Below are 13006 nucleotides of genomic sequence, written 5' to 3'. Positions count from 1 at the left end.
TTTGATTCTTACCGTTTGACGTACAGTAAAAATAAAATTAAACAGTGAATAATACCTCACAATCGAGATATGGTCATTCATTTTAAGCTTTTTATTGAACTGAAGAATTTAAATGAATAAAACAATTAAATGTTTTACGAAAAATCTGGAAAATTTTGAAAAAATGTAAGATTATAAAATACTTCTGCTAACAGCAGCATTCCAATATTTTTATTTATTATTTACTTCCTTGTTTTATATAAAAAATATTTTTCAAAATTTTTCGACGCTAGTTTATTAGTTTAATAACAACAACCTGTAATTATTAGCATTAAAATAGCGAAATAGTTAATTAGGTAGTTAGAAATACTATATATTATTATCAATTATCCTTTTTTAAAACGGGCTCAGATATATTACTCATTAAAAACGTATACGTTAATAATTATTACGTTTATATGTTTTAAATATTTAATGTTACATTGTACAGAGTGTTCAAAAAGTGATGCCACCTTATGGGAAAATGAGTAAGTTACAATAGTTGTTGAAAGTGGCCTCCATTATGCGATTCACATAATTAAATATGACATTGCATACTCTTAAACACATTTAGTAACTTTTGTTGAGGAATTGCAGCGACACATCGTTCAATTTTGCTCTGCAATTCGAGAATGGTGTGAGGATGAGTTTTGTAAGCAGCATCCTTAAGTTATCCCCACAAATAAAAGTCAGGAGTGGATAAATCAGGAGACCGAGGGGGCCACAACCCCTTTAAAATCACTTGTCCATAAAAACACTAATCCAAGAAAGTCATAGTGTTGCTGACCGTACAAACGGTAGCATTGTTCTGTTGAAACTACGTGTACTCTAGCCGGTCGGCATTTATAGTGTTTATAAATTGTCGCTCCATCTGTATGTAGCGTTCACTGTTCACTGTGTCATGAAAGAATATCATGAAGATTCACCTAAGCGACATTGCAGATCAAACACCCACTTTTTGTCCGCGCAGAGGAGGCAAGGACAGATGATTTGGATTTTCTGTACACCAAATGCGTGAATTCTGTGCATTCTCGTATCCATCAAGGTGAATCCATGCCTGGTCAGACCGAAACCGATCATCAAGTACTTCCCAACCTGGTGTTACAGATGATGAACCGCTGACAGAGAGCTACACGTTTTCCAGTGTCCGGAAGTAACAGCTCATGAACAACACGAATTCAGTGCGGGTTGCATCTTTGCATACGTGCGCAGTTTTGTGTGAGAATTACCATCGTAGAGACCAGACTGGCTAGATAGGCGTCGTACAGACGTCTTGAGACTAACAAAATATGCAGCTTGCAGGTCAATTAACTTTTCTGTTGTCAGCACTTTCGGTCGACCACTTTCGGCTGCATCTGCCACATTCCCTGTCTTTTGAAACTTGTACAGCAGCTTTATGAAGAACTTGTTTGATGCATCCATACGTAGCGCTTTTCTGTTAAGGCATTCTGGGTCTGGACATAATTGTCACATCTAGTGCATTGAGAGACAATGAATATTCTCTGTTGTGTAAGCCACTTTCCTTAATTAAATCTCCAACAAAAGAAGGAAACATTCTTCCATAAGGTTGCGTCACTTTTTGAACACTCTTTATTACATCATAAAAATTACTTTTGTCTATATATTTTTATACAATATAAAATATTTATGTTAATATCATAAAAATATCTTTTTAGAAAAGGTAGAATAATGTTGTAGGTACGTAGATGTATTTTTGGTTTAAATAGTTTCACTGAAATTTACTTAAATTTTAATTTCTCATTATTATTGGAACACGTAAATAAACTAAAACTTGAATACCCGTTTTGTTTTGTTTCAATGTGTTCAATTTCAGATAATTATTTTAATTAACTGCTACAATGAACTCATTGCCGTTGTTAAAATTCAATTTCCAACGAGCTCTGTTGTCTATACAAGGCAATTTTGTTGACGTATTTCACAAAATGTAATATATAAATGAAGACATAATCGTATAACTAGATTAAACGTTGATTACAAAGTTTTAAGTGAATATTATAGGACAGTTATTTTTCTATTAATATAATGAAAAAAAAATTAAGTGGTCTATTTATTTCCTGAAGTAATAATTTTACATTAACCAGTATACTCAAACCGAATGAACTAAATTCAGTTTAAATATATACGCATTCAATGATTAAAAAATATTCCTCTTGTTTATGTGATATTCAAATCAATAAAAATAAAATAACATTAATCATAACTATTCAGGAATATATTTTTTTTTTTTTTTGTTTGCAGGTACTTATGTCGTGTTGTGGAGAAGAGGTATATCAGTTTTAACCGCAGACAAAATGATGGTAACACGTGATCCAAGATTTAAATTACGAGAAGGATTTAATTTACAATTAAGCAACGTAATGCCGCAAGATGCTGGTGATTATGTTTGCCAGATCGGAGACGGTGGAAATCGTGATCAGGTTCATACCGTTGAAATATTAGGTAAGTGAAATTTTACTCTTAATATTGCTTTATTTTCTGAGCAAGGGCACTCGTAAACGAATACTACTACTAAAGTAATGCATATCAAAATCAAATGAATAGTTCTGGGTGAATTTCTCTTCATCTTGACGTATATTTAATCTATCATGCTTTGCTGCAAAACTACTTTTGTTTCAAAACCCCATAATTATTTTATAGACATCCTATATACATACTATTAACTGCCCGAAAAAGTAAAAACAGTAATTTTAAACGATTTATATTTTCCATTGAGGATTCCCCTATATATAATACGCTAAGGAAACTCGATGGTGTGTACCATTTATAAAACGTCATCAACACAAATTACCATGAATGTGGTATTGCTGGTAAAGGAATTACCTCCTGGGTGAGCATCAAACAAATTTAAGACAAAAAATAAATGAAAAAGAATTGTAAGTGCAAAAACGTTAGGTACAATTCAAATTTTGTTCACTGCCACAGTATTGCGTTCAGTCACCGGAATAGCTGCGTGTATTATACAACCAGAATCAGCTGTTATGAAGTAGCAGCGGTATTTTTCATGTTTTCTAATGTTCTGTATATTTTTTATCGTAAAATTTCAATCATTGTACTTACTTTTCCTATATTTATAAATAAATAATTGCTGGGTCGCTTGTTATGTTTTTAAATAAGTGACCAATATAAAGTTTTTATATGTTGATGCGAGAATATTTATATATATATTTAAGAGAAAACTGAACAGTAATTAACTATTTTTTTATCAGTTACAGTTAAGAAATGTCGTTAGAAATTATTAAAATTAAAAACTATAAAAACAAAAATATACAAGCTAACGTAATATGTTGAGTAATATACAAAGTTAAGTAAATACGTTAACTATTATGTTATCTGTACATTGAATGACAGGGTTCAATTTAAAATTAGAACTGTCTAGAAAAAAATTAAAACTAATAAAAAAACTGCAACAATATATTGCAGCTGATGAATGAACGTAGAAAATATAAGAATACTAGTGATGAAGAAAGTTAAACGAACTATCGATAATTAAGATATATTATAAACAGGAAGTGCAAACTAGCAAAAGAAGAGTGGATTAAAGAAAAGTGTTCAGAAGTGGAAAGAGAAATGCACATTGGTAAAATAGACGGAGCATACAGGAAAGTTAAGGAAATTTTTCGGATAGATAAATTAAAATCTAATAATGTGTTAAACAAAGATGGTACACCGATTTATATTACGAAAGACAAAGTCGATAGGTAAGTGGAATTACTGAAGAATTATACGGAGGAAATGCACTAGAAAATGGTGTTATAGAGGAAAAAGTGGAAATCGAAGAGGATAAAAGGGGAGAAACAATACTGAGATCTGAATTTTGAGCATTAAAAGATTTGAATGGCGAAAGGCTCCTGGAATAGACGGAATACCTGTAGAATTACTACGCAGTGCAGGTGAGGAAGCAATTGATGGTTATACAAACTGATGAGTAATATTTACAAAAACGGGGAAGTTCCGTCAGACTTTAAAAAGAGTGTTTTAGTCATGATACCGAAGAAAGCAAAAGCAGATAAACGTGAAGAATAAGAACAATTAGCTTAATTAGCCATGCATCAATAATCTTAACTAGAATTCTGTACAGAAGAATTAAGAGGAGAGTGGAAGAAGTGTTAGGAGAAGACCAATTTGGTTTCAGGAAAAGTATAGGGACAAGGGAAGCAATTTTAGCGCTCCGATTAATAGTAGAAGGAAGATTAAAGAAAACAAACCAACATACTTGGCATTTATAGACCTAGAAAAGGCATTCGATAAGGTAAACTGGAACAAAAGCATTTTAAAAAAATTAGGATACAAATACAGAGATAGAAGAACGATTGTAACGTTTACAGGAACCAAACAGCAATAGTAATTGAAGAACATAAGAAAGAAGCCGTAATAAGAAAGGGAGTCCGACAAGAATGTTCCCTATCACCGTTACTTTTTAATCTTTACATAGAACTAGTTCTAGTAAATGATATAGTATTTCTAGTTCAGTTAATGATATTAAAGAATAATTTAGATCCGGAGTAACAGTACAAGGTGAATAGATAGAGATGCTAAGTTTTGCTGATTATATAGTAATTCTAGCTGAGAGTAAAAAGATTTAGAAGAAACAATGAACGACATGGATGGTCCTACGCAATAACTACCGCACGAAAATAAACAAGAACAAAACGAAAGTAGTGAAATGTAGTAGTAATAACGAAGATAGACCACCAAATGTAAAAATAGGAAGAGAAAAGATGATGGAGGTAGAAGAATTTTGTTATTTGAGAAGTAGAATAATTAAAGATGGACGAAGCAGGAGCGATATAAAATTCCGTACAGCCCAAGCGAAACGAGCTTTCAGTCAAAAATATAATTTGTTTACATCAAAAATTAATTTAAACGTCGGAAAAACATTTTTGAAAGTATATGTTTGGAACGTAGCTTTGTATGGAAGTGAAACTTGGGCGATCGGAGTACCTGAGAAGAAAAGATTAGAAGCTTTTGAAATGTGGTGCTATAGGAGAATGTTAATAACAGATGGATGGATAAAGTGACAAATGAGGTGTTTCGGCAAATTGATGAAGAAAGAAGCATTTGGAAAACATAGTTAAAAGAAGAAACGAACTTATGCCACATATCAAGGCATCCTGGAATAGTCGCTTTAATATTGGAGGGTCAGATAGAAGGAAAAAATTGTGCAGGCCGGCACCGTTTGGAATATGTAAAAAAAATTGATAGGGATCTAGGATGTAGGGGGTATACCGAAATAAAACGAATGGCACTAGGTAAGGAATCAAACTAGGTAATGGAGGCTGCATCAAACCAGTCAAATGACTGAAGACAAAAAAAATAAAAATAAAATAAGACGCGGTAGAAAATAAAAGAATAGTAGTTACTTTATAAAGAGACAGATGTATACATTCTTTAACGTAATAATATTCTACCTTGTAATTATTGCCATTTAGACCTAAATATTAATTATATAATTTAGTCTAACAGTAAGCTAAAATTAAAATTGAAAATAGAGTTCTATAATTATTTCACTGATTTTTAATTTTGTAATCGGTAAATGTAATTACAGAGTTTTCGTACTTAATCCATTTTCACATAAATAGCTTACTATACTGATAAAAATATAACTTCACGGATGACCTTTTTTTCAGGAGTAGTAAGGGGTTTCAAATTTTTTCTCATATTATTTTTCATTATTTTCCAGTCATTTGATATAACATTCATAATTTTTATGATTTAAAAAATACATTTTTATGATTTTAAAAAAAAACTGCTTCAAAGCTGTTTTGAAAACAACGATGCTGATTTGTCAGTAAACATGGCAAAATTTACCAGTAAAAATTGTTCTTGTTCAGAACAATGTTGAACAAGAACAATTTTTGAACATTGTTGAATAAATATTTTCATGGACAGACGAAAAACTCCAACCAGTATCTTAACCATATAATTTGGAACCGGTTGCTACGACGTATTTTTGAGGGAAAGGAAACACTTGAGTTTTGAGTACATGATACAGAATCAACAGTTAATAATGGGAAAATTAGCGAGTATGAAGTTCTGCAGCATCTTGAAATCAACCCGTATCTTAATAGGGTAAACATTTTTTTTTAAATCGACGAAGAACGGGTAACCGAAGCGAAAACAACAATTCAAGAAATCAGAAAAAAGACAGACAAGCAGAAATAAAAAGCTGAAAGTGCTAGTTTCAGGGAAACTAACACTGATGACTCAGATTGTGAAACTGGGCAGTTTTAAAACAGATAATTAAGAAACTTATGTAATTTTTTAAATCCCGTTTTCCAAAAATCATATTTTTCTATATTTATGACCCAGGTAAGTAGATTACATTTACTTATGTAATCTACTTAGAATACCAACTATCCAGAAAAAATCTGAAGCTTGTAGCATTAATAATTTCTGAGATAGATAGGGGTCTTCAATGTAGCTAAAATAACCATAGCAAAGGATAGACGGCCGAGTACCCTAAAAGGTTATAAGTAGAACTGTTTTGTCATAATATAATACAGAAAAAAATTCTTTCCAATCCGATAGGTAATATAAAAAAGATAGAAAATTAAAATTTCTTACTTGGAGCATTGAAGGAAAACCTGCTTAGTATTCTAATGTTAAACTATTTTTGTCTTCAGTCAAAAGAGTTGAGGTCACGTTTACATTCCTACGTTATGATACGCAAACTTTCTATAATTATTTCAAAAAGTTTTATTTTACATAGTAATTTTTTTTAACCTTACATAACATTAACATTTTTCAACTTACACACGATTAATTAACAGATCTAAGGATAAAAATTTACAGTAGTATAAAAAAAATCCAGTTTATAATGCTGTAAAAAAGGTAGCACCGGTTTCTTTTACGGTACGATATAATTTAATTTATCTTTGTATATCATACAAGTCTACTACGTACCTTTTTTTTACAAAGAAAATACGAAATTAAATTAAAAAAATTAGTGATATCATTTATATATTCTTTCCCTTTTAAAACACTACAAAAACTTAACCAGAGCCAGTTACTCATTAACTCGACAAAGAGATTGCCTTTAGTAGAAACAAGTTTTTACGTATATACGAGTAAATTAAATTTCACTTATTCCTTGACAAATGTTCAGTCCGTTTTATTGTAACAATTCTTTGGAGATCTGTTGTCTTGCTCTATGTAAATGTAAGTTTTTTAAAAAATTCTATTTAAATATTAAAAAATTGTAGATGTGGATTTAAATACAAAACTATAGTAGTAAATTAAAACTATAAAATTACAAGACCGAAAATGTTGGTTTTAATGCCAATTTCCAAAAATTGTTCTCTTTGTAAAAATACAAGTAATCTTATTCTTATCTTAATGACATAGCACTGAAGTTTGAAAAAACTAACAATATTCTAAGAATAGTATTTATGTTAAATTTTTTCGAATAAAATGTGATAATTTTAAAGGAATATTTTTTAATTAATTTCAAGTATCTTAATAAATAATTTTCTTTAAAATCTAAACAGATACATCTTTATACTATAATTTTCATTAATTTAAGAAATAGTAAGAAATTTGTTAAAATAGTTTTTTCTGTAGAATTATAAAAATGATGGTAGCGTAATATGCATCTGTTTTGAAAACGGTTTTAATTAATAATTTTTTAAAATCACTTTTACCTTGATTGTATAATTCTTGTTATCTTTGAGGATCACCAGCAAGGAAAAAGTGATTTACATCGGATTGTTCCCACAATATTTCTCTTAAAATTATTCTTATATATATAGTTTCAGAAAGTTATTTTAGTTTTTCGACTGTATTTAACTATCTAGGAAGATAGTTAAATGAATGAAACATTATACTGAATTATTAGCGATATCATAACTACACTACAGGAGCTTTTACCAGAGAGTAGACTGTACGGGCGGGCATTAGAACAGCATATTGTTCAATATTGCTCCTATTAAGACTGTGGAATTAAAGAAATTTATATAAATGCAATTAAATATTTTTATCTGGGTTCTAAAAGCAGTAAAGGTCGGAGCAAATTTGTCAGATACTTCGTTGTCACTGAGAGTTACGGCAGAGGTGTTGTATTTCCCCAACGTTATTTAATATTTATTTGCAGAAGGCTCTGAAACATTGGACTCATAATGTGGTCAAATGGGAGTTTTGATGGAGGAAAACTATATTTACAATTTATTGTTTGCAGATAATTAGGTTATTTTGCCAGAGGATAAGGATGATATTTTGTATATGACTGAGAGCTTAATTACTGAATAGAAGAAACGGGGACTAGAAATTAACGTAGAAAAGACACCGTACATGGTGATCGAAGGAACAGGAGAGGATTTTTTTTTTAGAATCGTTAGCATCTGTGAAGCAATTTAATGAATTTAAATATCTTGGGATAACATTAACGTCAGATGGAAAAGATGATACGGCTATTATGAATAAGATTATAAAGGGAAAAGGGAATTGTAAGAAGGTTGCATTCGGTTTTGTGGTATAAACATATCTCAATGAAAAATAAACATAATATTTTTAAAGCTTTAGTTAAAGCCAGTGTGGCGTATGGATCCGAGCTATGGACTCGACAATAAATTACGATCTACTGGAGGAGATTCACCGATGGATACAGTAGGGTAAGAGAAATTATGAAAATCATATCATCTTTGATAGAGAATATAAGGATGGGTCCAAGCAGATTGCTTCGTCAAGTTTGGGAATGGCAGCGATCAAACAGAAGAAAGACAGAAAGGCCACGGAAAATGTGGGGTCATGATGTGGTGAAGAGTATGGAGGAGCGTGATTGGTTGGACGAAGCGACCCAGGATAGGAAAGCTTGGAGAGTAAGATGGCAGAATGGCCATAACGGAGTAAAAAAAACCGCTAAATAATAATAACTACACAGTTTTTGGCTATAAAATTGAAAATAAGATAAAAATAGAGTTTAGAATAAGGTTACATTTATCATACTGGATTATGAAAAATGTAAAAAAAAAATTCTAAATAAAACTTTTCTACAATGTGGTGTTAACATGTCTAAAAATTGTACTCTCACGTATTTGTTGAAAGCGATCAAATTAATGTTCATAAAAGAATCTCTGAAGTACCAGAATTTCAGTTTTTATCAATAATTAACCGATTTCTTATTATGTTTCATAATAAAGCTAAAGGAAACCTTTTGCTTTAATTTCACTAGCAAATGGAAAAATAAAAGTAACTAAAGATCTTTTTTTTCTGTAAAACGTTTAGTGATCACGCAATATAAATTATATAGATAAAAGAAAACTAATTAATTTAAATTAATTTTTAATTTAATATACATTTTATGGAATAAAGCTTAAGATTTAACAAATCTTTTTTTTTTCCGAAAAGGAGTTACCAACCTTGTCGATAAAATATTTAACGACACTACAGAAACCTTCTTTTAAGTTTAATTACAAGTTTAATATTTTTATTATAATGACTTCAAATACATTTCTTAACATTAAAATATAAAGAGGAACGTAAGATAAAAGAAATAACAGATAAAAAATAATTGTAGTTAGTAAATTGGAATCGAATCCAAGAATAGGAGGTGTAGAAGTCATCATGTTCACTAACATTCCAACTGTTGAACCAGACACTTAACTGGATTTAATTGCTTTTTTACAATGCGATTATTCCCGTACTAAGTAGAGATATACAATGCTTTTCATCCTAGAGAAATGGAACGATTTCATAATTTTAACTGTCTCTCCAGAATGTTTTAACCGTTGGAAAGCGTAATTGAGGTACAAAATAAACCAATCAGATTTCCATTCCCTAAAATTAATGGTGTTCACTATATAATCATCTCCTATAGTGATTGAGTAGTATCACTCGTAGGGCTAAATACCATTTATACTAAGATGGATTTGACTAAGTAATACAAAAGGGTATATTCAGATGAACAAAAAAGGCCATGAGACGCACAAGAAAACACTACCGCATTCCATAATAACTTTGTCATGTGACGCTTGTTAATTCTGGAATAATTATGGCGATCGATTTTGGGTGACAAATAACTAAAGTCAACTGTCAACCAAAATCAGATTAGTATGTATCACAACCATAGTGGACAGATATTAGGCAGATAAATGGAATACTTTAGTGTTGGTTTCATTTAACTGGTAACAGATGGAGAATTATTAGACTTAATGAACTAAAATAATATTCATCAACAGCGTTAATTCGGAATAAAATAATATATATTTTAGCATTTCTACTTCCTTGTACGAAGTAAAAATGCATTGTGATCGCGGAAAATTTCGGTTTGTAGATTTGAACGGAAATATCCATTTTGACCATCCCCGAATCCATTTTGACTAGTTTCGGCGTGAAGTCTGTACGTACTTATGTATCTCGCATAACCCAAAAACGATTTGCCTTAGGATATTGAAATTTTGGATTTAGGACTGTTGTAACATCTAGTTGTGCACCTCCTCTTTTGATTGCAATCGACTGGATTAAAAGTGTCCAAAAAAGCCAAAAATCCAAACACATCTGGATTTTGGTAGTTTTCTTAACTGCAGTAATAAGCCCTCATTGAGAACTTTACAATGATATATCATAAGTGGTACTTACTTTCATTGGTTCCAAAGTTGTAACTAAATGAAATTTTAAATAATGATATATTTGGATCTTACAAGGGGTACATCGGTTTTGAATCAGACTTTATCTCTTTTTTTTACATTTTTTAATTTAAATATATTGATTTATTAATAATTATTAACTTCTGATTGTAACATTTTTTTGCGATAAATATAATTTAATAACAAATAAGAAAAAAATTTCAGAGATTATTTAATTTTGCTAACATAAACTCAGGGATACAAACGGTACTTTAAAATCAAAAATACTTTATATTACAAAATATTTTATTATTCCTGCAGAGATTTTTAACAAGCAAATTTGTTCTAATATTAAAAAAGAAGTCCAGATTTGATTTTAAAAAAATACAAAGATAAAATAGAAAATTATATTTTTATTCATACTAGCAGGGGAGGGCATAATTAAATTAGAAATTTAATTTTAGAAATTTCGACTAACAAATCGTGATTTTCCGCTAGTGGTCGGTACATTCCGGTGCTTATTGTTTGTTACAGTTCATTATTTTATGAAGAAAAATAATCGCATAAATAAAGAAATCTGGTGTGGACGCCTAATGACTTCCTTGTACGCCTATTAAATTACATATACACATCTTTTTAAAATGAAAAGTACATATAATTTTATTTTATTTCATTAATAACTTCTGTTATTTTATCTTTCTTTTTGTTATTGAATTATTATTTATCGTAATTTTTTACAATCAGAGGTTAATAATTATTAATAAATTAAAAAATAAGATGATGTCTTATCCGAACCGATGTGCCTTCCCCTTGTAAAATCCAAATATTTCATTAATTAAAATTTCATTTGGCTATAACTCTGGAACCAATGAACATAAGTACCACTTATGATATATCGTTGAAAATCTCTCAATGAAGACTTATTACTGCAGTTAAAAAAAAGCCCAAAATCCAAATATTTACGGATTTTGAGCTTTTTTGGATACCTTTAGTCCAGTCGATTGCAATCAAAAAGGGAGGTTCAGGAGGTCCACAACTTTATATTACAACAGTTCTAAATCAAAAATTTCAATAGTCTATAGCTAATCGTTTTTAAATTATGTGAGATACATACGTACTCACATACATACGAACAAACGTCACGCCGAATCTAGTCAAGATGGATTCAGGGATGGTCAAAATGGATATCCGTTGAAATCTGGTAACCTTAATTTTTCCTTTACATCGTACAATAAAGTAAAAATATATTATTAATATTTATTTGGGATATATATATATATACGGTATATCGGTATATAATAATATAAGAAGTTTACACCTGACACCGTCAGACATGCCCTAATGAATCGGATTTTTCCGCTAGTGATCGGTACATTCCAGTGCTAAGCTAAGGAGGACGGACACACATATAAATGCTCTTTAGTAGGGTAGGATAAAAAAAAACGAGATCATTAAATTAAACATCAATTATTTAGGAAATCTACCCTTACATAAAAATTAAACTTATTGTGGAGTATACTGGATCCGACTGTCGATCAAGCAAGGAATTATCCGACGTTACATGTGAATCATCTCATAAACAAAAAACCTATTAGTTTTTAGTATATAGAAACAACATTGAACAAAAAATGTATTAAAATATAATATTAAACTTTAACATAAATCTGTTTTAAAATTCTTGTGTTTTTTTATCAAGTTAAAATATTTATTTTTTAAATCCAGCTGTTAATAATATTGGCAGATCATTAGGTTATTTATTATTTTATATAGTGCTTGATTATTAATAATTATTTGAATTTAAAATTGAAATTATGATGTAAAATTAATTTATTAATTAATTTCCAATCCGTGACAATTAAATACATCATCGATTCCAAATTGTTATTCGTAGAGTAGATCTTAGTACTGCATAATAATAATCATACCCGCAATTTATAACGTAATAATCAAAAATATTTTGTTATGATTTATTCCACTGTGATATATCTCCATCGTTTGTTTTCATTTGATTTTAATGAATCGGTTGAAATGGTTTGATAAATTAATATGCTATTCTTTTAAAATGTATTCAATGATACGAGTAACAACTCATTTACCGACCTGTAAAATAACAAAATCTCCCACAACTTCGAATGGTTTTTCACGATCATACCAGATATATTAAATATGATGTTATTAATTACAAATAAAAAAAAATTCATTGATATTTTTTTTATTTACGCAATATAAAACACTACAACTGAACAACTGAATATATATACGAGATACGTAGATTTTACAGTAAAAGTATTAGAAAGTTCTTCTCTATTTTGTACTTTTCAATAAAAAAATAAGCATTATTTGAAAACACCAGGTCTTTTTTTTAAATTTACTTCAGATTTTACGTTTAAAAGAGGAGTTAATTTTTT

The 13006-nt window shown here is 29.8% G+C and overlaps 1 protein-coding gene across 1 annotated transcript in view; it reads left to right on the top strand.

Annotated features, from left to right (window-relative positions):
• Positions 1–13006, top strand: part of LOC142318914 (limbic system-associated membrane protein-like) — a 1021193-nt gene that overhangs the window by 355636 nt on the left and 652551 nt on the right. Inside the window, exon 2 of the mRNA XM_075355580.1 lies at positions 2278–2478. Coding sequence (XP_075211695.1) covers positions 2331–2478 — 148 coding nt within the window. The 5' untranslated portion in view covers positions 2278–2330. The remainder of the gene's footprint in view (positions 1–2277; positions 2479–13006) is intronic.

Source organism: Lycorma delicatula, chromosome 2 (genome assembly GCF_047948215.1).
Source record: "Lycorma delicatula isolate Av1 chromosome 2, ASM4794821v1, whole genome shotgun sequence".
Taxonomy (NCBI): Eukaryota; Metazoa; Arthropoda; class Insecta; order Hemiptera; family Fulgoridae; genus Lycorma; species Lycorma delicatula.
This window is presented reverse-complemented; position numbering and strand designations above follow the sequence as displayed.